This window comes from Aotus nancymaae, unplaced genomic scaffold (assembly GCF_030222135.1).
Source record: "Aotus nancymaae isolate 86718 unplaced genomic scaffold, 86718_ANA_hifiasm-v0.15.2.pri h1tg000008l, whole genome shotgun sequence".
Taxonomy (NCBI): domain Eukaryota; kingdom Metazoa; phylum Chordata; class Mammalia; order Primates; family Aotidae; genus Aotus; species Aotus nancymaae.
In genome coordinates this window covers 26158361-26184534 of record NW_026988419.1, presented here as the reverse complement: position 1 = coordinate 26184534, position 26174 = coordinate 26158361, and the positions used below count along the sequence as shown (strand labels likewise).

Sequence of the window (26174 nt, the reverse complement as noted above, 5' to 3'; positions counted from 1 at the left end):
CTCTTTCTGGAGGCATCACACTGGGAAAACCTACAATGCATTGTCAGCCTCAGACAGCTACATCTTCCCGTCCTCCCTGAGTATCTTTTGTCACTGGGCTCTTCTCTCTTTTGCCTACCTGCTAATCTCAAAATCAAGATCCCATTCTTTATTGACACTCGCTAATTACTGAGAAAACACTCCGCTTTGCTCCTGCCCACCCCCCATCAGACGGTCATAAGCACCAGTTGAAACAGATGAACCTGATTTCAGGTACCAAGTGGGAAGAGCTCATGCATGCGGGAACGTGGTCCCTGTCAGCGATCGCTCCTAACACCCCAAGCCACCTTCCCACCCGGCTCCTCCGAACCCCAGAAGTTCAGCAGGTTTCTAACAGGGGACAGCGAGCCCGACAACGTGTGCGCAAGGATGTGTGTTGGCGACTGAAACGCAGGCAGCTCGGACCGGCTGCTCAGCTCGGCACACTACGAGGTTAGGGGCGAGTGGAGAGGTAAGCGCAGATGACTGTTTCAGAAAACATTTTCAACAACAGACAGCCAAAAAGGAAGAAAAAAAAATCAAACAAACAAAAATTTCAACCCAGAGCCCACACCAACGCAGCCCCTACGTCTCCGCCGCCACCACACGATTTACACAAGTAATTTAAATCATTCACCTGCTGCCAGGTCTCCTCCAGGGATGGCAAAGCTGAGAAGTAGCCGGTATCGTGGACAAGTTGTAGCTCCTGGAATATACTATAACTAGCCAACACGTCCATGCTGCTGCTGCCGGGCAAAACGGGAGGCGAAACCCTCCCCCGAACACAGTTGGGGCTGTTTGTTTGTCAGTCTGTCTGGCTCACCCCCCAAGAAGGCAGACATCCAGTGGCCCTTTTGTTTTGTTTTGTTTCAGTCAACTAAAAAGGAAAAAAAAAAAAATCAATGCAGGAGAGGGAGAGAGGAGGTGAGAGAGGAGCGAGTGAGTGGGGTGGATGGAGAGAGGCATCCAGCGTGTACAGTGCAGACGACTGCCAGGAAAAGGGGACTTCTCCACGGGAGTAACAATTCCCTTCCAGGGCTCTAATCACTCCAGCTCGTGGATCAGGAAGGGGGATGCAAACTCACTGACACGAAGCTGCCATCTATTTCTGCAGCGCTGTTCGCTCCTAATGCAATCTTTGCTCTTTATTTTGGGAGGTTGCATTTTTTTCTCTCGCGATCGCTTCTCTCCCCCCTCTTCCCTTCCCCTCCCCACCCCCCCACCCCATCCTTGCTAGTTTGTAGTCTCCCCCTCCCTTTTCTCCTCCTCCTGCTCTTCCCCCTCCCCAAACTCCCTCCCTCCGCCCCATTCTCCGCGCAGCCGTGGGATCTCGGAGGAGGGCGTCCATAAGGCCGCGTGTGACCATGTAAGGTAAACAGGGGGCTCATGAAGTCACTGAGGACCAATGGGGAGCCCGGAGCGGGGCCCGGGGCGGGGCTTGGCCCTGATGGCGGGCGCGGATTGGTGCGCTACGGATCTCCCTGCTGCCTTACAAGGCGGTGCGAGGCGAGCTATTTTTAGAGGGCTATATAAGGGGGCTGAGGCGGCCGCTCGGCGGCCGGGAAACGCGAACGCAGGGGACTTGGCGGGGGGGGGGGTTGCGGCGACACTCGGGCCAGCTCCCGGGACGCCGAGGCTGCTGGGCTCCGGCTGGTCGCCGGCCTTCGACCCTCGCCTAGGTGCCTGGCGGAGCCCGGCGCATCCGGAGTCCGCGCCCCTCAAGAGGGAAGGGGTCGCGCGTTGCCGCGGCGGCGTTGAGGCGGGCGGTCGGGAGGTGAAAGTCCGGAGTGCGGGGTCGGAACGCCTCCTGGAGGGGGCACGGCGCAGGGGGCCGCGGGGAAACTGCCGAGGGCGCGAGGCGGGAAGGAAGGACACTGGCCACCCCGCCTCCGCTTGGGCACGGGGCAGGGACCCGCAGGAGGCGGCGCCGGGCAGGTCCTCACGTACTCAAAAGCAAGCAGAAAAGGCACCCAGGGCCCCTTCCCGAACTCCCCACAGGCTGCCAGGGTGCAGAGAAGAAGCGCCTGAGGAGGAAGTGCCACACAATGGGAGAGAACAAAGGGGAGCAGCGCGAGACCGCGGCCTGCGCCCGCCCCCGCCTGCGCGCAGTCCCCGCCCCGCCCGGCGGGCGCCGCAGTCGCCCTCCCGCGCCTCCTCCTGACCCCGAGCTGGAGACCTGGCCGGAGTCCGGCTGCTAGAATTGACTGCAAGGGGCCTGTCGCTCCAGTGTGCGTTAAAGAGGCTAGAAGGAGCCCAGGTAGACTTGGGGCGCAGGCTGTAGCCCGCAGCTTGCGAGGGGGCCTTTACGTGAAGCTCACCATGGGGTCTCCAACGAGGTGTCTCTGCAGAGCTGCGATGGTGAGAGGAGGAACTCGATTGTTTTCTGGAGCTGGAATGTAGACATATAGAGATCTGTTATATCTGAGATGAAAACCCTGAACAACACATGTTAGGGTTGACCAACTGTTTGCTTGACCTTAAATGGTTAGTGTGGTTTAAGCTTCTCCAAAATGCACTGTGAGCTGAGCTTCCACTTTTGGAATGATTGCAGAATTCAGTGCTTAAGAGATGAGAAACTTCGTTCCACCAGTAATGGAAGAAACACTTCACCTTAATCACCCTCGCCTTTCCCTCCTTTCGACTATGTGGGACTCGATATCACAATATTTGAAAGATTCTACTCTATGAAACAAGCACAAATTGAAATTCAGTATTTGCCAGGGAATATTAAAACAGGAATTACTGGGATTGAGGAAAGCCTGATTTATTTACTTGTCAGTGTCTGGAATTCTGTTGGCCAGATTCATAGCATTCATTGTATGAGTATAATTGGTACATTTACTCTAATGTAGATGCAGATGCATCTGCAATTAGATGTGCAAGGATGCTGCCAGCTAACTAGCTGCATGACTTTGAGCGAATTACTGGGTCAGAACTTCTACCTACCCATCTCAGAAACAGAAATAGTGGTATCCGCCTTGTCTGATTGTTATGAAGAGTGAAAATATCTTTGGTAACTCACCTAGCATGGTATCTGACACTATTAGATGAATACTAAATATCAGCTATCATTGTCTCCCGACTTCAGCTACGTAAACTAATAGGACCCTTAGGAGAATATACTATTAATAGAATCTTGAAAATGGAGCAAAGGTAGAAACCCTTTTCTAGTTTGTTACACGGTCTCCGCTTCTCCATGCTCTCCCCTGACCCCCATGCTGTTTCAATTGGGGGGATGGGCAGGAGCCATTGAGAAACACTAGGGCAAAAAACATGTTCATGAATAATAGGAGAAGGAAAGGAACTTGGGTATAGAAAACTAGAGGCAAAAGGTGAGGCAAGACCAACCAAAGAATTTGGTACTTGAGACAAGTGAATTTATTTTTTGTGTGTTATATTGTAACCATTTTTTGAATAAAATAGGACATATCGGTTAACGTGAGTTTGAAGATTTTACAAATAACATCATTTATTAAGCACTTTGTGCTGTATGTATATAAACATATGCAATGTCTCATTTAATCTTAAGGACAGCCCCAAGGTATGTACTTTTATAATCCCCAACTTTATGGATGAAGATACTAGACTTACCAACTTACTATTTCCAAGCTTAGTCAATACCTTGACTAAGTGAGTTGGTCAAGGTCTCCCAACCTGGAAGTGGTCAAGCAGGGGTTCAAATCCAAGAGCATCTGACTCCCAACACTGTTCTGCACCAAGCTTTGTTATGGTGAAAAATGGGGTCCTCAGCTTTAAGTCAATATATGTTTATAAAAATTGCTTGGGTGGGGCCAGAGGAGGGGGCTTCCACTAAGACTTTTCTTGTGTAACTATCAGCCATGTGACTAACAAAATGACTCAACCAAAATTTTACAAAGCAAATCCTGCAAACCTCATGATCTTTTCTCCAAGCTTTGTAGAATATTTTAGATTTATTCTAAGAGATTTATGTAGCAAGACATTCTGAAAGGCACATTTTCAATATAGTTATATTTAGCTACTTTTTATAGCCTAGTGACCCAAGGTTCACATTGCAAAACACATGCAAGGTATCCAAATGTACAAAGTAATCAACAAATTAAGATCACGAGAAAATTTTGACAGTTGAACAAACCAAAATAAACTACACTGTTGTAACTACCACTTATTGATTACCTTCTTTGTACCCGGCATTTTACATATACTTGCCTCTGATCTCCACAGTCCTGTGAGGGAGCTATTAGTGCTCCATTTTTATAGGTGAAGATACCAAAGTTGAGAGAGTACATGTAATTTGCTCATTACTATGTGTCTAGTAAGTGGTAAAAGCAGATTGGAATACAGGTCTGCCTCCAAATTGACTCCAAAATCTGTCTTCTCCACAAGTGTCATCTTTGGAGGTACTCATTTTACTTTTGATAATGTCACCCTTTAGAAGTAATCCTATAGGAAACAGGCAAGAGTAAATAATAAATTATCACCCTGCCCAGGAGAGCTTAGAAATAAATGAAGATATTTTAAGAATAAAATAGTAAAAATTTAATATGTAAATAGACACAATCAAGGCACCAGGCTGTTTCCACCAGTAAAGTTCCGCTTCGTTAGTGTAGGAAGTTCTTATTATCCCATTGTGATTAGTACTCCTCAAAGTAAATCTACTTTAAACAGGGACCAAATTTCAGAGCAATTAGTGAAGAAAGGTTTGCTTGAGACTTTATTTGAAAATAAAACTCAATTTTATTAAAATACATTTATTCTGTCCTATATGGACACACTTCATTCTAATGCACATAGCTTTATTGTGCCTTGCAGATACTGCTTTTTTTTATATAAATTGAAGGTTTGTGGCAACTCTGCTTGGGACAAGTCTGTTAGCACCGTTTTCCCAACAGCATTACCCACTTTGTTTCTCTGTAACATTTTGGTAATTCTCAAAATAGTTCAGACTTTTTTGTTATTATATCTGATATGGTGATCTGTGATCAGTTATCTTTAGTTTTACTGTTGTCATTGTTTTGAGGCATCATGAACTGTGCCCAAATAAGACATAGAACTTAATAACGTGTGTGTGTTGATTACTCCACCAGTTGGCTCTTCCCCTCTCTCCCTCTACTCTGGCATCCCTATTCCTTGAGACACAACAATATTAAATTAGGCCAATTAATAACCCCACAATGGCTTCTAAGTCTGCAAGTGAAAGGAAGAGTGACATATCTTTTTAAATCAAAATCTAGACATAATTAAGCTTAGTGAAGAAGGTATATAAAAAAACAAGATAGACCAAAAGTTAGACCTTTGTACCAAACAGTTGGCCACTCTGTAAATGCAAAGAAAAAGTTATTGAAGGAAATTAAAAATGCTACTCCAATAAACACACAGATGGTAAGAAAGCAAAACAGCTTTATTGCTGATATGGAGAAAGTTTTAGTTATGTGGATAGAAGATCAAACTAGCAACAACATTCTTTTAAGCTAAAACCTAGTCCAGAGAAAAACCCTGACTCTCTTCAATGTTATGAAGGATGAGAGAGGTGAGGAAGTTGCAGAAGAAAAGTTGGAAGACAGCAGAGGTTGGTTTATAAGGTTTAAGGGGAAAAGTCGTCTCCATAACAAAGTACAAGGGAAGGAGTAAGTGCTAATGTAGAAGCTGCAGCAAGTTATCCCAAAGAGACTGAGCTAAGATCGTTCATAAGGGTAGATGAAGCAGGCTTCTAGTGAAAGAAGATGCTCTCCAGGACTTTCATAGCTAGAGGAAGAAAGCAGTGCCTGGCTTCAAAACTTCAAAGAACAGGCTGATTCTCTTGTTAGGGTCTAATGCACCTGATTCCTTTAAGTTGAAGACAATGCTCATTTACCATTTTGAAAGTTGTCGGGCCCTTAAGAATTATACTAAATCTACTCTGCCTGTGTTCTATAAATAGAAGAACAAAGCCTAGATGACAGCACATCTGTTTATATGATGGTTTACCGAATATTTTAAGCTCACTGTTGAGACCTACTGTTTAGGAAAAAAGATTCCTTTCAAAATGTTACTGCTCATTGACAATGCACCTGGTCATCCAAGAGCTCTAATGGAGATGAATAAGGAGTTATACATGTTGTTGTCATGCCTGCTAACACAGCATCCATTGTGCAGCCTGTGGATTGAGTAATTTCAGCTTTTAAATCCCATTGTTGAAGAAATACATTTCATAAAACTATAATTGCCATAGATAGTGATTTTCTGATGTATCTGTGTGATTCATTTGTGGAAGAGGTTAGAATATCAACATTAACAGAAGTTTAGAAGAAGTTGATTCCAACCCTTCTGGATGACTTTGAGGGATTCAGGACTTCAGTGGAGAAAGTAACTGCAGAAATGCTGGGAATAGCAAGAGAACTAGAAGTAGAGCCTAAAGAGGTGACAAAATTGCTGCAATCTTACGATAAAACTTAAATGGATGAGGAGTTGCTTCTTACGGATTAGCAAAGAAAGTTTTTTTCTGAGGTGGAATCTACTCCTGGTGAAGATGCTATGACATATGAAATGCCAACAAACTATTTAGAACATTATTATACATAAAATGAGTTGATAAGGTAGTCCCAGGGTTTGAGAGGATTGACACTTAATTTTGAAAGAAGCCGTGCTTTTGGTAACATGCTATCAAACAGCACCGCATGCTAGAGAAACCTTTCATGAAAGGAAGCATCAATGTGACAAAATTTATTGTTGTCTTTTTCTAAGAAATTGCCACAGCCACTCCAGCCTTCAGCAACCCACTCTGATCAGTCATCAGCCATCGGCATTGAGGAAAGACCTTCCATCAGGAAAAAGATTACGACTTGCTGAAGGCTCAGATGATAGTTACCACTTTTTAGTAGCAAAATACTTTAAGGTATGTACATTGTTCTTTTTAGACACAATGCTATTGCACACTTACTAGAGTATAGGGTAAACATAACTCTTAGATGCACTGGGAAACAAACTTGCATGACCCACTTTATTGTGATATTTGCTTTATTGCAGTGGGCTGGAACCAAACTCAGCAATATTTTCAAAGAATGCCTGTATTTAACAATATTTATGTTGTAAGTACAACTATGTGCTATACAATGAATAAATCAAGAAAGTTATCATTCGTTTAATTTTTTTACAAAATGTAAAGCACCTGTTGGGGCTCAGAACACAATACCCCAATATGTATGGCACCTTGACATGCTGAGTATTTTGAGCCAAAAGAGATTGGGAGAGCCACTAAAGCAGGAAGTTCTCTTTGACCTTCCCCTACTCCTATTTTCTCTCCTGAAACAGATCATAGAAACTAAAATTTATCTCCCTCAAAGCAAGCCATAAAAACCTAAGAAGGTCACTCTCTGACCTTCTTGCCCTGAAGACCTTCATGTGACAGGTGTTCTTCCCCTCCCTAGAGGCCAAAGAGAATCTGAACAAACAGGCCTTGCTAAGTTTCCTGTTTATTACCATTGGGCCATACCTCCTTTTTATTCAATCCTACTTTAACATGACTGTTCATCCTTCATCACACCTAAGCATTAAAATACAGTTTTCCCTCAGTCATTGTGTCTTCAGTTTTTAAGGCTCGCATGTCATGTAAAACTTTGATTAAATAATAACTTTTCTCTTGTTAATCTGCCTTTTGTTATGGGAGTGTCAGCCATAAACCTTGTGATAAGGGAGGAAAAGTTATTACATTTTCTCCCCAACACATCTTACAGCATGCTTTATTTCATATTTGACTTTTACAAGATAATCAAAAGGAGAGTTATTTTGTAAAAATGTTAGAGGGTTTCATCAGTTTCCCCAAGGGTCTCAATTAATTTTTTGTATTCCAAGTATTCTCTTCTGAAGCAGCAATATAGTCACCCTCCCTGTTGATTTTACCTTCATTTGTTAGTTTAACTCTACAAATCTCTATTTGCCGGTGGCCTTACCAACTTCAGTTTCATTGACATCATTTGGACATTGACATCATGGCACAATTTGCAATTTCACTTTGCAATATAATTGAATATATTGCATTGTATTGTAAATGTTTTCCACTGTGGGAGCAGGAGAGAAGATTTGTGTTAAGGGATGTTTGAGTGGGGGACTAACTTATAAGTGGTCCTATCATTAATAAGTATTTTAAGGTACTGACTTTTTCTTCCCTTCACAATCTTACTACAGTGGAGGAAAGTGAGAACTTGGGTTGTGTCGTAGAAAACATGAGTGTCAGAGGGGTGGAGGTTGGTAAACAAGACTGCCTTAGAAACATGATTTGAATTTGGAAGAACACGAGAACATGTATGTGGCCACTTGTGAGAGTTGTTTCATGATTGAGGAAAAAGAAATGGTAGACTCATCAGGCCTTTAGTGTCCTTGATAAAAATATTTCTTGAAAATATGTCTCTCTGTTTTCATTCTTTGCTCACTTTCTGCTCATAATTTGACTTCCCACTTGTTCTGCCTACAGGGAAAAAATGTACTGGTTACAACCACAGGAGCCTGGTCACTGTGAGAGTACTAGTTGCTATTGTCAATTTCTCCAAAGACATTTTAGTTAATATGTGTGTTTTTTGTGAGTTGGTTTGTTCAATTTTGAGACACTAACATATTGAGATTTCTAGACATGATGAGCTTTAAAAAATGGTCTCAGTGAATTAACCGAGAACTCTTATTATCTTCTTTAGAAGACATCCCAATCTTGCTACTAGCTTTTCAGAATTCTGTGGGTATATTACAGTTTAACAAAACATTTATTTTTAAATAAAATGCCAAAGCCAACCCTGAATGTTGCATTTTACATTGCAGTGGGTCATACAAAATGGGTAAAAGAAGGGCCTGGTAAATGGTGAGTTATGGGCATGTGGCCTAGGAGACAATTTGCTTCTTCCAACTCAAGTGATCTATTGTAACAAAAATTCATTTACTATCATGATAAAATAAGGTATTTACAAATCCAGTGAAAGGTCACTGTCAAGAATGCCCTGCCCAAACCTTAGAATGTTGGACTTTGAATGTCATCACCTGTGTTACATTATTCCTGTGGAGATAAATATCAGTAGTAACTTTTCTAGCTTGAGCTATTGGCACCTAAAAGTGTCAGTATCCTCTATGAAGAACAAAATCATCATTTGAATTCAATCAGTCATTCAACATATATTACGTAAAGCATTCAGTCATTTAGCATATATTATGTAAAGCACTTGGGTTGAAAATAAAATGGTAAACACAGACATATTACCGATATCAATGTCTGAGAGAGTAGTACTGTGTCTCAGCAGTTAGAAAAGGCATTTGAAGTGTCTGGTCCAACCTTCATCACATCTACTGCTTCCCTTTGCAACATTGCTTTCAGGAGATGCCCAGTTTCTCCAATGATGGGGAGATTCCAGCAAGCACTAGGATAAGCTGCTATGATTGAACCTAATTGGCTGATTTTCCCCATCTGAGAATAGCATCACAAGCTATTCAGGAGTCTCTGAACAAAGATTTTAGAAAAGAAGCCAGTAGGAAATGAGAAATAAAAATTTAAAAATAATAAAAAGAATTTTGCTGTACAATGACACAAATGCCCAGATAGTTGTGAAGCCAGTGAGAAATCAAGTTGCTAATGTTTTAGGGATTCTTAGCTTTTGTGGCATGTGAGGCACAATTTGTAAGATGGTGTCGTGTTTGATCCTGAGCATTTTTTGTTGTGACATGTTGAATACAACACAGTGTAATTATTAATATGTTAAATATCACTGTCAATGTTTTATCAGAATATTATCATTTTTCTTTTAAAAGTGCCATTTCCAAAGGGCTTGGTATGCAGTTAATGGGATTTAACAGCAGAATGCATCTTGGATTTTGTAATGGAAATCAATGAGAGAATAAGATTGATTTGATAGAAAGTCTCTGTACTGCAAACTTTGCTGACAATGATCATTTCTTGAAGTGAGAGATATCTATTCCACAAGTTATCAGTGATGAGTTTTTATGTATATGATAGATCTGGGTAGTCTGGAAAATTAATAATGTCAGAAGCAGGTTTTGTTGTTGTCGTTGTTGTTTTTCTGACTAGCTTATTTGAATGCTTTGAAAAGTCAGCTGAGTCATATTTTTTAATACTGGTCCCTGCTTTTCTCAGGAGTAAGTTACCACATGCTTTAAAACCCTCCATTTGTGCCATCTGAGTGGGAGAAATAATGCTTCAATACCCACCTCAGCATGCTTCACAATTCTCTCCTAACTCTCATCTCCTCCTCCCACTTTGCAATGCTCAAAGATTGTTTGAAGGAAATGTGGTCATGCTTTATACTGGGTCATTTCTTTTGGCTTTTCCCAAACTGGGCTTCGTGGAAGGCATGCCCTTAGCTGCTCTGTTTGGTCATTATTCTGGAAGCCAGTGCAACCTCATTTGATGAAGACGAAAAAGTAGTATAACTCATAGGATTACTCCTCTTACCCAGTTTGTACAAATGTGAAATTCCACCCAGCTCTCCTTGTGCCACGCATAAACCAGTCCTTTGCTTTTCTGTGATACCAATTTTCAGTCTTTGAAGAATATTCACGTTAAATAAATCCCTATTGTTTTGTCCTTTCTACATGTTCAAAACTATTATTTTAAAAAACAGTTTATTAAAGAACATACAAAGTATCTTTAAAATTTAAAAATAATATTACTTTCTGTAGTATTGTTTGGGCACCATATTGTTGTGCTGTATTCTGTCAGGTTGGCCTGAACAGGAGGAGATGGTATTAGCTCAAATTATATAAAAAATACTTGAAACATGCTTAGAAGTTCTAAGGCTCCTAGAAAAGTTTTCATAATTAAAATTGCCAAAATCTACCCAAAGTATATGAGGCATTCCCAAAGAACCCACTTTACAGAAGGATTTAGAGATAATATATTTTTCAGAATTTAAGACACTTCTCAATCTATTAGGAAACAGTTACTGTTACATTCATTACATTTTAAGAGAAACTATAACCTTGAATATGATAACATTTCAAACGGCGATACAGTAACAGACTTTTTTGTGAACCAGTAACAGTATTAGTCAAAAGAAAGCTAGAGAGTAAGGACTGGTTAAATATAACTTTCTTCCACACTGCCCTGGGGTAACTGTTGTCCTAATTGACCTTTAAAGATAATTTAGAATGAAAACAGATCTACTTTAGTAGCTTTACTAAGTGTTTGGCAACCTTCGATTTCCCTTTTGATTTGTCTTTACCATAGCAACCTTCTGATCTGTGATTTCCTCTTTTGAATGAACTGGATTTCCCTTTATAAACACTAGTATCTATTTTTATTTATTTACATACTTGTTTCTTATTTCTTCTATTCCAGAGAGGAAGTATGAACAAATACAATAAAATACAGAAACTATAATACAAAAAACATAGTATTAAATAAAAGACAGAAGTCAAGTACCAGAGGATAAGGTAGAAACAAATATAATAGGTATTCATTGTTATTCTAGCTGTGTCTCCCATTAAACACTGATCAAGCAATGTTGTTATTTATCCATTAGTTCCTTGCAAATTTGCTTAGTGTGAATCAATGCCCCTAGAGCACAGAATCTCACCTATTGATGGTTATTTACTGGGAAAATGTTTCAACATTTCTATATGTTTAAAAAGTTTATGATAAATTGTTTAAAAATTAACTGTAAAGTCGTAGGGAAAAGAGGACAAGGAGGCACTAAATAAAGGGGAAGAGAAGGAGGAACGGGAGGAGAAGAATGAAAAGTTAATACCAGTTTTGAGTGATGGGGTGTGTGTGTGTAGGTGTATGTGTCCACACAAGTGAAACTTCTTTTCTCATTTTGATGTTCCTACTACAGGTATTTCAAAGAAGCTAATTTAGAATAATTTATTGAATTCTCACTAAACACTGAGTGCTGTACTAAATGCTCTTACATGATTCTCTCATTTAATCCTCCAAACAACATCAGGAAATAGATATTGGCATCATCCTTATTTTACTAAGCGGTTAAGTAAATTGCTCAAAATTAGAGAGCACTGGAGTAGATCCTGGATTTGAACCCAATGAGCCTGGATTTCAAATTTTAGAGTCCTAACTTCTAAGCTAAAACTAACAATAAGGGCAAAAAGTAGTAAGGTCCTCAGAACATGTCTGTGTTTTTTACTCCTTTTTGGCATCCCCTAAAACCCGACACCATGCTTGACACAGAATAAATACTTAATAAACACTTACCACATGATTATATGCCATAGAAAGAAGCAATAGTACTCATTTGGTTACATTTTTCTCTATGTTCTCCATCCTTCCTGCATGACTTCTATCTATTTGTCCATCCATCCATTAGTACAATACAGGGGTCTGTGATGACTTATGAAGAATGGAATGGGTTCAAAGATTAGGGAGATATCAGCAAGAACATATATATTTAAAACATATATATAGGCAAGAATATATATTTAAAACATGTATATTGCAACCAAACTTCAAATAAAAATTTTAATCATTTTTGCTTCTTAACATAAACCTATCTTTAAACATTTGCTACGTCAGTGTTTGCTAAAACTTGCCGTTATTTTGTGACACATCCCCAGTCTCTATACGTATCTGAATTTTACCCACCCTTCCATAGATTTAACTAATTTTTCATAATGTTTACAGGACAAAACTAAGGAAATGTCTAGATCCTCAGGATAAGGGAAGTCCCTAGAGACTAGCATGTGAATCACAAACTCAAATGCATATGGACCAGACAGGTAACCACAATGAGTAAGGTGAGCCAGGTGAGGATAGTGGATAATGGAGAAGGCACATGCCATTTAAAGAAGATGGCTACTGCTCAACTCCAGCCATCTGTGACAATACAGATCTGCCATGTTCTAATAGATCAGCTTATCTTTCAAAGAAAAAAAGAAAAAAAAAGAATCTTTATGTGAATCTCCTGATTTTTAAATTTTGACAAGGTATCCAGATATACCAAAAATACACACACACACACACACACACACACACACACACACACGGCACAAAGAACAAAAAAACTACACAATAGCAGACCAAATTTGGCCAATGGGCCACCAACATGTGACTTCTGCGTGAGTACCTACCCCTTCCTCAAAGCAGTAGGGATGACTGCTTTTTGGTCTGCTTGGTAACATCCTTCACCAGGAATTATCCTGCCAGCTAAAGCATTCAGGCAAGCAGGAGCCCCCATGCACCATTCCATTTCCAGGTGGCTCATAGTCATTTCTTTCTAAGACTGAGTTGTAGGCCAGCAGACCTCTAATTTCTTCATATTGGACATGTTTTGTCTTATTTCTTTCCTTTTTCAGATACCAACCCTTAAAGAACATGAAAGCAATTATCAATTTTCAGTGGCTGCTATGAGGAATACTAGAAGGAAATCTATTATTTCAAGTGTCATCCAACTAGTGCAGAGGCAGAGTTAGGTTATATTTTCCTTTGTTTCCAATACTAACTTTCTATCAAGTCAACTAAACCTCATTTTGTTTTATAAGTGCATTCTCATGGTTAACATATTAAATTTATAATAAACTAAAAACCTATAGGTCATCATTTTACATGTGCTACTATAAAAAACAGGCCTTTCTCTTTCTTGCTATTTTACCTTAAGATAGGACCTTCATGTGTACTTATTAAAGTACACAAAATCATTTCCTTTCTGTCAAAATCTTTTTTAGATTCTTGATTTTATGGTCTAAAACATTTGCTATCTTTCTTGATTCCAGATCACCTATAAATTGGATAGGCCTGATAATAACAGCTAACATATATAGTTTGCTATGTGCCAGGCACTGTTCTGAATCCTTTACATACATTATTTCAAGCTTACACTGAGTATCACTACTAATCAGATGCCTATTGTACAAGAAAACTGCAGCACAGAGATATTAAGTAACTGGTCCTGGGCCACACAACATTTAAGTGATGGGGCCAGGTGAGGTGACTCCAAATCCTGCAAGCTTAGTTGATATCCTTCGCTTTACCCCATCAGATCTCAGAGGGCGATACAGACAGACAACACTAGAATGATGAACCCTTTTAAAAACTGCCCTCAGGTTGAGCTCCATCAAAATCTCTTTAGGGGGACCTATAAAGCCAATGGAATAATGTATCATACATTCCACATCTCATCATTTTATCCATGAAGATATCTTGAAAGTTTCATTGGCTACTTTGCTTAGATACATGAAGTCCACAATCCTTTTGCCTCTGCCTCGGTCATCTCTCAAGCAAGGACATTGTGCTATTTGGCCTGACTTCAACTTGGGCCATAGGTCCTGGTTCCTGGGGATTGTGGCTTCCCTTTCTAAGTCCATATATGCTATTGATTTAATAATTAGCCCTAGAATTTTGCTAAGAAATGATGTCAAAAATTAAAACACAACCTGACCCAGGAGGGGATTTTGGTGTATGATGTGCCCTCAACAGGGTCCTTCTCCAATATGTTGTCAGTATTTCAGTTTTGAAAACTTTCTATCCCTCCGAGGTCATCTTCCCTTTGTAGACCTTGCTATCCTAAGTGTGGGCCTCAGACCAGTAGCATTGACAACACCTGAGAGTTTGCTAGAGACGCATATTGGAGGGCCCACCCAGGCCTACTAAACTGCAATATGCATTTTAACAAATCCTCAGGTGATTTATGTGCACTTTAAAGTTAGAGAAGCATTGATATGCCCCAAGGACTGTGGTTGTAAATGATCTTCAGAAGCCTAGGGCCATTTCCAACAGGCCACACCCACCACCTGACTGCTATTTACTCTGAAGTATTGGAGTCGTTTCCTTTGGTTTCACTTCCACTATCAAATGGTTCTTTCTTATGGATAAGAGTCAGGTTTAGAGAAACTGCCATTCCACTTTTCATTTACTCTAACTTCCAAGAGAAGTCTCCTTTGTTCCAACTTTCCTTCATTCCCGAGACATAGAAACAGAAACATCTCCTTAATTATTCTTTTGCATCTGAATGGACTATTATCTGTTCAAAGCTACTTTCCTATTGGCTATTTTATTTGGTTCTCACAGCACCTCTACAATGTGGCTAGCATTAAAATGCTAAGAGCATAGTTTGTTATTCCCATTTATCAGATAAAAAAGCTGAGGCTTGGAGATGAAACCACATAGCAAGCTGTGGCTATGTGAGTGCTAGTTCCCACACCCCTTGCACTCTTTCCACTGAGTAACTTTATCTCCAACGTGCTGTTACTTCAAATCTAATTAGTGTTAGAGGGAGAGCTACCCATCCTATGGCTACTCATTAAATGCAAGCATTTTCTCCCATTTTCTTCCTGGTGGAAAATCCTCTTGATTATTTATGCTCTTCCCTTTTTTTCTTTGCTACCAGAATCCTAATGCTCTGACTGAAGTATGTTCAGCTAAATAAATATTTGCTTGGCCTCCCTTGTATTTAGGGATGCCAGGGGCGCAGTTCTCATAATAACATATGAAAACAGGTCTTCTGGTATGCATTGGTTTTCTAGGGCTGCCATTACAAAGTACTACAACCTGGGTGGCTTCCGGAAAGGCAATGTACTGTCCCATGGTTCTGGAGGCTAGAAGTCTGAAATCAAGATGTTTATAAGATGTGTGTTTTCTGAGGGATATGGGAGAAAGAGCTATTCCAGGCCTCTCCTTCTGGCTTGTGGATGCATGCTTCCTATTCACATGGCTCTCTGCTAGTATGCATGTCTCTGGGTCCACATTTCCCTTTTTTTATATTGGGTTAGGGCCCACCCTAATGACCCCCTTTTAATTTGATTACCTCTGTAAAGACCTATCTCCTAATAAATTCAGATTCAAAGGTACTGGGGGTTGGGAAAAACATACCTGTTTTTGGTGGGGACAAAATTCAACCCTTAACGAGGGTGGGCAGGTTTGGATTGCTGGGGAAGCTTTCGCTTTCTTTGTAAAAGGGTACAACCATGGTTTGCCTTCCTTCCACTGCCCCTCCGCCTTATATACTGCCTTAGTAATTGGAGCTACCCAGCTGTGACCCAATCATGAGAAAATGGAAAAGAAAACTAAGGAACTGAATCTATACCAGGAACTGCTCAAGTCTGGATATGTTGTTACATGAGAAAAATAAACCCCTATGCTGAAAGTCATTTAGTTGGGTTTTCTGTTACTCAGCCAAACAGATTCCAAACATAGTACCATTTTCAAAAATCTGGCTTTGTATGATTTTATCAAATAATATCGATTAATCCCAAGTAAAAGTGTCAGTTATTATCAGGCTATATTTACAAATGATTTAGATGGAGAATGGGATTGAGCGAATCAAACAATGAAAGTGCTGTACCTTTCCAGATGTTTTGAAAACAGTGTCTAAGAAAAATATGTTCACTGTGGAGTACTATACAGCCATAAAAAGAATGAGATTCTGTCTTTTGCAACAACATGGATACATGGAGGCCATTATCCCAAACAAGTTAATGCAGGAACAGATTAACCAAATACTGCATCTTCTCACCTATAAGGGGAAGTTAAACATTGGCTATTGATAGACTAAAGATGGCAACAATAGCCACTAGGGACTATTAGAATGGAGAGGGAGGGGACAGAACAAGGGTTAAAAAACTACCAATTGGCAACCATGCTTAGTATCTGGGAGGTGGGATCAATCATACCCCAGACCTCAGCATCATTCCACATACCCATGTAGCAAACCTGCCAAGGTACCTCTTAAATCTAAAGTTTCAAGTTGGAAATATTTTAAAAATATGCATGTTGAAAGCTATGCACCAACAGCATTAAGCTTCCTATTGTTGTTAGTTCTTGAAGGTTACTGATATCCTCCAGGCCCCAGTGTTGTTCTTGAAAAGCCAATAAAAAAGATCCTGTTTGCTATTCTTAGCATTTATATATACTAAGACTGGTGTGTGAGAGAATGAGGTCATGACTTGTTACCCTCAGCAGTGGACACTTTAGCAAGTCCCTCTGTGTACTTTGATGATTGAACATGAAATCATCTCTGCCGTTAAATTTTATTACCGTAAATGCACCTCTGTTTTCCTTCCCATGCTGGGTCCTGTAATGATCTTTCTGGAGTTTGTTTGGAAAGTCAAAGTCATCTGACAACAGTGGCTATTTTGTCTCCAGATTTTGCAAGTGTGAAAGAAAGCATTGGGAACAGGGCAAGGTACCCTGCCAATGAGCCAGGCAGGATGTCCTCTGAACAGGACAGAGCCTAGGGTAGGGCAGGGAGCCACACACTCTCAGTGTTGTGCAAGCACAGGCTTAGTGCCTGCAGGACCTGAAGCTGGACACATCTCTTGCCTCTCCCTAGCCCTAGCCCTGCCTTGGAGTAAGAATAATCTCTAATGGACACTATTATCTTCTTGCATTCATTTTAGTTATTATATGTCTGCTTCTAGGTTCTAACCTGGAAGTTTTCATTAGTTTTAGTTGAACAGCTATTTTTTTAAACCGTAATCCTAAGAATACATTGACAGAGAAAGGAATTTTCAGTCTTTCATACCTAGGCATTTAATATTTTCTAATGGTAGCTCTAAATAACTGAGTACCTAGGTTTGAGGCCCTGTACTCAAATTGCATAGATGTGTTACATATATAATGTGCAAAACTCACTAAAAGATTCTGCAACCTAGGCATTCATAATCCAACCATGAGAGATGGCATGCTGGGCCCCAGGAGCCACAGAGGAGAGGGCCACTCTCTAACAGAAGACTATCTTGCTCCAGGTTGGCTTTCTGCCTGTTTCACTCCCCTCCCTTCAGGCCTCAAAATCTCTGCTTTCTAAACTTTTCTGGTGTTAACTCCCTCAGTTACCACAAACACTATCTCTATATCTCCTGGTCAAATTTTTCTTACTTGACTAAAATATTTTATTATTGCTTTGCTTTTGTGGTTTCTTTCTCTTTTTCACTCCAAAAAAAAAATCAATGAGTTGGCAGTAGATCAGTATGTCAAATTTTCTCAAAACATTCTTAAAGCCATTTTCTGACTTAAATGTCTAGAGGGCAGAGCTAAATGGGGCCACCAGGTAAGAAAGCAGGACGGCTCCACACACTTAGGGGGAATGTGGAGGGAGAAAATGGAAAGGGAAAAAATCTTATTAGGTTTTGTAGGTCAGGGAAATCCTTTCTAGCCTGGATTTTTAAACCTTCTGAATTTTAATTGAAAGTATTTCTCCAGGGTATTTACTTTAACATGACTGTGCACTCTCAAAAAAAAATTCCCTTTCCATATAAGAAAAATATTACAAATTCCAGGATGACAAAATTGCATTAGAAGGAAGAATTTGATGATGTGCCCTTTGTACTTCGGACAGTAACCATGAAATTGCTGCAGCCACAAAAGCTTCCAGACTTCTATTGAGCATCTCTGCTGGGAAAAACATAATGCTTCAGGGTATGATACATGACTCCATACTCCCACCTAGGAATCACCATTAATTCTTAAAAGAAGTGAGCAGTTTTCCTCTCAAGATTTATGACCATCCACTAAAGAAAATGTCCCCAAATTTGACAGTAGAGGATTGGTTTAATCTGGGGGCTACTGTTAGAAAGGTATGAAAGCTAATGAACAAAACTTGACGTCTCCTCGAGTTTCCAGTTTTGACCTCAAATGCAAAATATTGCTTGTTCCCTGTATACTACACACACACACACACACACACACACACACACACACACACACTCCAAAAGACAGAAATTCTCAGTTGCTCTCTCATAACAAGCGCAGAATCAAATGCTAAGTCTTAACCACTCATCTTTTAAAAATTCATGTCTACAGTATACATCTTGGCCCAAACTAGAAATTACTGTTTTCTCTTCTTTCTGCACATAGACTTTTTACCATAACTATCATTATTAGTGATAATGAGGATTATAAGAATACACTGGTTTAAATAGTGTTACCTGTCTTTCTGACTCAATATGTATTTTTATATTGTATCTCCTTATCTTCATTGTATTCCTTTAAAGCAGGTTGCTTATCATTTCTGATTTATAGATATAAAAACCAGGGCATTGTAAAGCAAGATGATGTTAAGTCAAATAGTCATGAAAAAATTGTTCCTTTTACCCACTCTCTGTGTTAGAATTAATTCGCTCCCCTTAAATTCAGAAAATGGGCTGGGGCATGGTGGCTCATGCCTGTAATCCCAGCACTTTGGGAGGCCAAGGCAGGCAGATCACCTGAAGTCAGGAGTTCGAGAGCAGCCTGGCCAACATGGCGAAACCTCATCTCTACTAAAAATACAAAAATTCACTGGCCGTGGAGGTGGGCGCCTGTAATCCCAGCTACTCAGAAGACTGAGGCATGAGAATTGCTTGAACCCAGGAGGCGGAGGTTGCAGTGAGCCCAGATCATGCCACAACACTCTAGCCTGGTGACAGAGTGAGACTATCTCAAAAAAAAAGAAAAAACAAGACAGAAAATGGAGTGTAACAATACATAAAAAAAAAAAATAACTTTCAGTTGAAAAAGTGATTTAGTCTTAGAACATGTTTCCAAATTAGGGTTCTTTCTTTCAAATTGCCTTTAAACATAGGACAGAAAATGGGGTATTTTCGGTGCTTTCAAAGCTGACCCACCTGAGCCAGGGCATTTTAGGACAAACTTTTAAAAACTCTGAGTCGAATTCTTATGATACTGTGACTAAGTATCATTCTTTGGCTGCTTTCCCCCACCTCTTACTGAGATTCTCCCAACCCTCTTCTTAAGGAGAATCCCTTTAACCCCTCCTAGGAAATAACCCTACCCATAGCACTTCAGAGTCTTTGCCACAACTCTGCTGCAATGTCCCCACTTGACATTCTGCTCCCTGCTGTGGTGATAGGGCTAAGTTTCCCTTTCATGGGACTCCAGGCTAGAAGTTGGTCTCAGCACTAATGAAAAATGCACAGTATGTCCATTACTCGGTTAGGCATTCTGATCCACTGCTAAGGTTGGAGGTGTTACTTGGCTCCTGGTTGCTGCTTGATTCATGGGAACCACCCTCAGTCCTCCCCGTTTCCACTCACGTTCTGTTCTACAAGTCTCAGGGATCTCTGTAGTCATAGAAGACTCAGAGACAACAGTATATGGGCATCATAACCTTCCACTGTCAGGATGTAGAACATAGGATGATTTAGCTCAGCCATGAAATAGAAGGTTGAGGGTGGGAAACTGTCCACTGTCTACAAGCTGAGAGACTGTTAACCTCCCCCCTCAGCAGCAGCAGGGTAGAAGTGGTACTAACTGATATAATACTAAGGTAGTCAGGGTTCTAATTCTAGCTCGGGTACTTTCTTTGTCTCAATTTTTAAATTTAGACCTAACAACTTTTTTTCTTAGTCATGACTGTCCATCAGGCACATGTTCCCAAATTTTACATATAATATTTTTACTGGGCAGTTATTGGATTTTCATCATCTAGCATCTGGAACTGCTTGCTTTGGTAACCCTACCCTGATTTTACTCTAAGAACTATGTCTCTTCTAGTCACAGCCGGTGAGCTTTGGGATGGAGTTGATGGCTTCTCATCTCCAGGTGTGAAGCATGTGAACTGACCCTGACCTATCAGCAGTTCCTATTTCCCTGGATTATGTGGTTGATTCAGAGATGGGCAGCCAATCAGAGTGAATCTCAGGACTTTCCTAGAAGCTGCCTGAAGAGACTTGCTCCATCAATCTGAGTGTTGGATGTTGTCATGCTTGGAGCCTAAATCCACTGACCATACCACATACAGCCTGAGAATGAGCCAGCCTACAAGAAGCATTGAAGCAAAGCCAAGAAATGGATCCCGGTGGCTTTGTTGAGGACTGAATCACACTGACCCAAAGCTGTACCTGTTCTTCTACCTTTAGAGACAAACCCCACTCCACCCCTTTTTCTCGCTCTATCACCCAGGCTGAAGTGCAGTGGCAAAATCTCTGCTCACTGCAACCTCCACCTCCCAGGTTCACAAGTGATTCTCCTGCCTCAGCCTCCCGAGTAGCTGGGATTACAGGTGCATGCCACCATGACTGGCTAATTTTTGTATCTTTAGTAGAGACAGGGTTTCACCATGTTGGGCAGACTGGTCTGGAGCTCCTGACCTTGTGATCTGCCCACCTCGGCCTCCCAAAGTGCTGGGATTAGAGGCGTGAGCCACTGCACCCGGCCACAAAACCTCCCCCGCCCTTTTGTTTTTTTAGCTTAAGCCAGTTTAAGTTGTGTCCTCTGTCACAATGTCAATAAAAAATCTACTAACTGATACACTATCTTACTTTTTCTCATTGCTTATATTTTCATAAAAACTGGCTTAGCCAATACACAGTTTTTTTGTGAACCTCAAATAAGATAATGCATATGAAGGAAATTTCAAGAAATATGAAAGCATGAAAGATTAGTGTCATTCCATCATAAAGGTAACCTCCTCTTCCTATTTTTTTTCTTCAATCATGATATTTAAAATCTGATTCCTGTGAAGAAGTTGTGCAAACTGGTTTATGAAAGAAGACTTAGTCCATTAAAGGTTATTTGGCTGGATTCTTCTTTCCTTCCTTTTGGAATTGAGCTCAGTAAAACATAAGCCCAACCGAATGAGCCTCTCATTCTAAATTCCTGCTAGTCCCTAACTACCCCACCTCCTATCACCAAGTTCTATCAAATACTTTTTAAATGTCTTTTTTTTTTCTTTTTTTAGTAGAGACGGGGTTTCACCATGCTGGTCAGGCTGGTCTTGAACTCCTGACCTTGTGATCCACCCGCCTTGGCTTCCCAGAGTCCTGGGATTACAGGCATGAGCTACTGTGCCCAGCCATATTTTTAAATGTCTATTTAATCCATTCATTTCTTGACACTAACTTAAACAAGGTTCTCATTATTTTTGGCTGAACTTGGATTGTACTGTAGGCCACTGAGGGAGGAAACGCAGGAGGCATTTCAGCTTTAGTTGGAATATTGGTTATATAATTGCTGCATAACAAATTACCCCCAAATTTAGTGGCCCAAAATAACAATAAACATTTATTATTTTGCAGTTTCTGTTGGGTAGAGTTTGAGAGTGGTTTAGTTAGATGGTTCTGGTTCAGGGTATCTTATGAGGTAATAGTCAGTATATTGGCTGAGGTTACTGTCATCTGAAGACTTGATTGGGGCTGGAGATCTGCTTTCAGTTTAGCTAGTTCACCTGCCTGGCAAATTGGGGCTGGTTGTTGGCAGAAGGCATCTTTCATGCAACAGGGTCCTCTGCATAGGGCTGTTAAGGGTCCTCATGACATAGCTACAGGCTTCCCCTAGAGCAAATGCTGCAAGAAAGAGCAAGAAAGAAGCCACAGTGTCTTTATGACCAAGACTCAGAAGACATGCTTCATCATTTCCACAATGTTCTTTTGGTTACACTGATGGGCCCCATCTAATATGGGAAGGGGTACACAAGGGCATAAATACCAAGAGACAGGGATTGTGAAGTGTCATCTTGGGGACTGACTACCACAGTTAGGAAGAATGAAAATGTCAGTTTGGGGTGTTTAGTTTCAGATATAAAGTAGTTCAATAGTGTCAAGGTAGAGATGGACAGTAAAGAGCTAGATCAATGGTTTGTAGTTGAGAAGAAAGATAATGCATTGGTGAAACCATACCCGAAAGAGTTAAAGAAATCAATAACTAACAGAAATTCTTGAGTTTGAGGGATGGCAGATAAGAAAAGAAACAACTTGTTGAAATGCTGAAACTTCTTCCACTTATGAAATTTTAAAAACTGGCTGAAATTTGGTTAAAACTAATATGGCCAAATGTAGTCTGCACAGGACAAGCTTGGTGATGCTGCAGCCCGAATTTCCCTGCATGTTTCAAACTAACTCCCCCCAAATTCACACATGCAACCCATGAGGTAGCATAAAGAGGTAACTGCACATGCCCAAGGACTTTCCAAACCTCCCCACAATCACTCACAAATCCTAGAATCTATCCCCTAGACCTTTTCTACTAAACACACTGCCTTAAAACCAGCACAAGAAGTCAGATTTGAGGCTGGACTCCTAGCTCCTTATTGGTCGACCTCCAGTAAAACTTTTCTTTTCTCAAAAACCTGGTGCCATAATTTTGGCTTCTAGCATATTGTGCAGTGAGCCCCTTGTGCTTGGTAACATTGGGATTCATCAGCACAAAGATGGCAACTGAAGTCATGGGAGTGACTAAGATCACCTGGGAAGAGTGAGAACATGAAGGACTGAATCATCAATACCTAAAGATGGACAGAGAAAGAAGAGACTGCACAGAAGACTGAGAACAATATAGGGGTGGAGGGAAAGCGAAGACACGGCAATATCATGGAAGGAAGGAAATCTTCCAAGTTCCCATTAACTTGAGAATTCTATGATACCAGTTGACATCTATAATGATAGTGGGTTTTGCTAAGGGACTGACACAATTAAAATAGAATGGGGGAAAAAAACAAAGGTCCTTAGAAGTTGATATCTACTGGATTAGTTAAATTTCTCATTGTCTTAAAAACACAAATGGAGAATTATTTTATTTCATTTTTGGTGGAGGTGATAGATTTTTGGTTTTTGTTTTTTTCTTTTGCAAGTTGAATGTTTTTCTTCTTTTTTCTTTTTTTTTTTTTTGCAAGTTGAATGTTTTCTTTCTCTACACATTCTGTTCATATATTTCCTCCAATTCTTTTCTGGTCACTAAAAGAATACTGATTATTATCTGAAATATCAGACTTGGTTATCAGCCTATCATACTTTCATCCTGTCTGTTGAGGCAGTAATCATTCAATTATGTCCTCTGAGATTTTGAGGGTACCAGAGTCTCTATACCACCATGGGGTCTATAGCACCATGGAATAGCATAGTTTATAAGAATTCTGCCAGGTTTAGAGTTTTGGGTTAGTTGATTGGTGCTTCAGTACGCTTTAGTTGTGAAAATAAAGCTTTAGGAAACACACATTTAATAGAAATATGAATGAGTCACAAATATGTTAGATTTTTTGTTTTGTGTTTTTTTCCTTTGAAAGCCTTCAGGTTGGGTCTGTGTGGCTTAGAGATTTGTTTTGTTTTGTTTAGGACTATTTTAGTCAGTCTATGAGCTATTTATCCTGCACCTGACCAAATATATTTGCTCTGACCCATTTCATAGACAGCTGTTTTCTATTTACTTTCCAGGGAGAAAAGTGCTTGATCAGCCAAGAAAAATACTGCAAATGTTAGCAAGAGAATCTTGTGTGACAGCTTAGCAAACCAATTGTATTTTGACCCTCTTCACTGTATGCTGAAGGGTTCAAGTTCAAGTTCCTTCAGGTGGGATTGAATCAGGAGGAAAATAAACTAAATTTATGTTAATTTATAAATCAAATTTTTTCCATGTAAATGAGACCTAGAAATGAGATTGAAACTTGCACTCCTGAATATCTTACAATGGTAATTGACAGTACTGATATCACCAATTTCTTCCCTCTCCTTCCTTCATTACTGAAAACTCACAGGAAACAGTTCATTCATTGCTGGAATATAGCCACCTCTGTAATGGAAAGCAACAAATGTTATTTAAGAACTACACAATAAAGCATTTCACAATAGTGTATAAAGGTAGTCCAGTCCAAAGGAAGCTACTGTCCCATGTGAATGTATCTGACGCTTAGCTGGAATGTTGTTGAGGTATCTGTGCAGCCATCACCTTGGGGAATGCTCCTGTTTATGGGTTGAATTCTGTTCATGTCTCCCCCAACAAAATTTGTATGTCAAAATCCTAACCCCCTAATGACTTAGAATGTGACTATATTTGGGGATAGGGTTTTAAAAGAGGTAACTAAGTTAAAATGAGCTTATTAAGATGGGCCCTAATCCAATGTGACTGGTGTCCTAATAAGAGATTAAGATACACATACAGAGAGAAGAGATCATGTGAAGAAACAGGGAGAAGTTGACCATCTACATGAAAGAAGGCTCAGAAAAAACCAACCCCGCCAACACCTGGAACTCAGACTAAGACATTTCAGTTGTTTAAACCACCCAGTCTGTGGTACTTTCTTATGGCAGCCCAAGCAGAGTAATGCAGCTGCGATGTTGGGCAGAAAGAGCTCTGCTGCCTGGATTTACGACACGATTGGGTCTCTGAGTCTCAGGAACCCACAGTACGTCGGTCACTGTGACCCCCTCCACTTCTGCCCCTGTCAGCTGATCAGCCCTCCACCCCTGAGTCACCTCTAAATCTGTTCTTGGATTTAATTATTTTTTAATCCAAGTGTAACATATTCTAGTATAAATTAGCCCCAACAGTAAGTAGCTAAGAGAGCTTCATTCCTTTCAGTGCATGCACATACATGCAAACACACTTTCTGTGTTAATAACTAATAAATATTCTAATAAGTATTCTAATGGCCACAAGAGGCGAATTCTTAGCAAGCCAAGGTACTCTTGTAAATGAGCTACATGGGAGAAATTCAGAGCCCATTTATGTTATGTCCCTTCAGCCATATATTAAGACACGAGGATTTAAAATGAATTTGTCAAGTGTAGTGAAAAGCCCCCTCCTAGACATTTTTTTTTGGCTTCTTGATTTAATTCAGAATATGTATTTGGGAGTATGCCCACAAACATGAATTAAACAGAGGAGATGGAGACCACTAACATAGGAAGTAAAATAAGTGCTGGAAAATGATTTTTTAAAATCTGAATTACATTATCCCAGTTAATACATAATGTTTATGGAATTTTTGCTCTTTAGGGCAACACTGTTTTCTCTGGACCTCCCAACTTCTCTGGAAGGGAGGTGACAGAAAGAGAAGGGAGAGGAGCTTCAGTTTACAAATGGAAAGGCAAAGGCACAGAGAAAAACCCCGTCAGACTCTGCATCACCATTTAATGCAGGAGTGCTTGGTCTTGCCTGGGCACTCCTACCTCTAAGAAAATTACAAGCATGCACCCTCAAAGTACATCTTTATTCATTTCTTCGTAAGTGGTACACTTGTACTACTGTATTACCACAGCATGTACGTTATAAAGCATACACCAAAAATAGCAACTTTGTAAGGATGAGTTTAAAATTCATTTTCCTCTCCTGGATTATCTTGTGTTATTCTGCTTTGGAAATCACTGAATTATTAAACAGGGCATGGGAATGGAGGCAGATCCTTGGGCTTCCTCAAACACATCTGTTTGATCATTCTGCCTCTATAGTTTTAAAAAGTAAGTAAGCTTGTGTGTGCAAAGGAGCATGTGCCATGCACTGCTTATACTCAGGGCCACAATATCATCTCTTTAGAAACTCCCTGTGGATC

General features: G+C 40.3%; 1 protein-coding gene across 9 annotated transcripts in view; it reads right to left on the bottom strand.

The window, feature by feature from the left end:
- The window catches only part of KLF7 (KLF transcription factor 7), a 482827-nt gene that overhangs the window by 90135 nt on the left and 366518 nt on the right, over positions 1-26174 (bottom strand). For 6 of the 9 annotated variants that reach the window (XM_064373105.1, XM_012446042.2, XM_012446043.2 and 3 more), the window contains 2 exons: positions 2337-2407; positions 656-895 (listed from right to left, as the gene is read on the bottom strand). In XM_064373105.1, the coding sequence (XP_064229175.1) occupies positions 656-757 (102 nt within the window). In that variant the 5' untranslated portion in view covers positions 758-895; positions 2337-2407. Of the gene's footprint in view, positions 1-655; positions 1263-2336; positions 2408-26174 lie in introns of those variants that run through there. The other 3 variants (XM_012446044.2, XM_064373106.1, XM_064373110.1) reach the window with 3 other exon arrangements.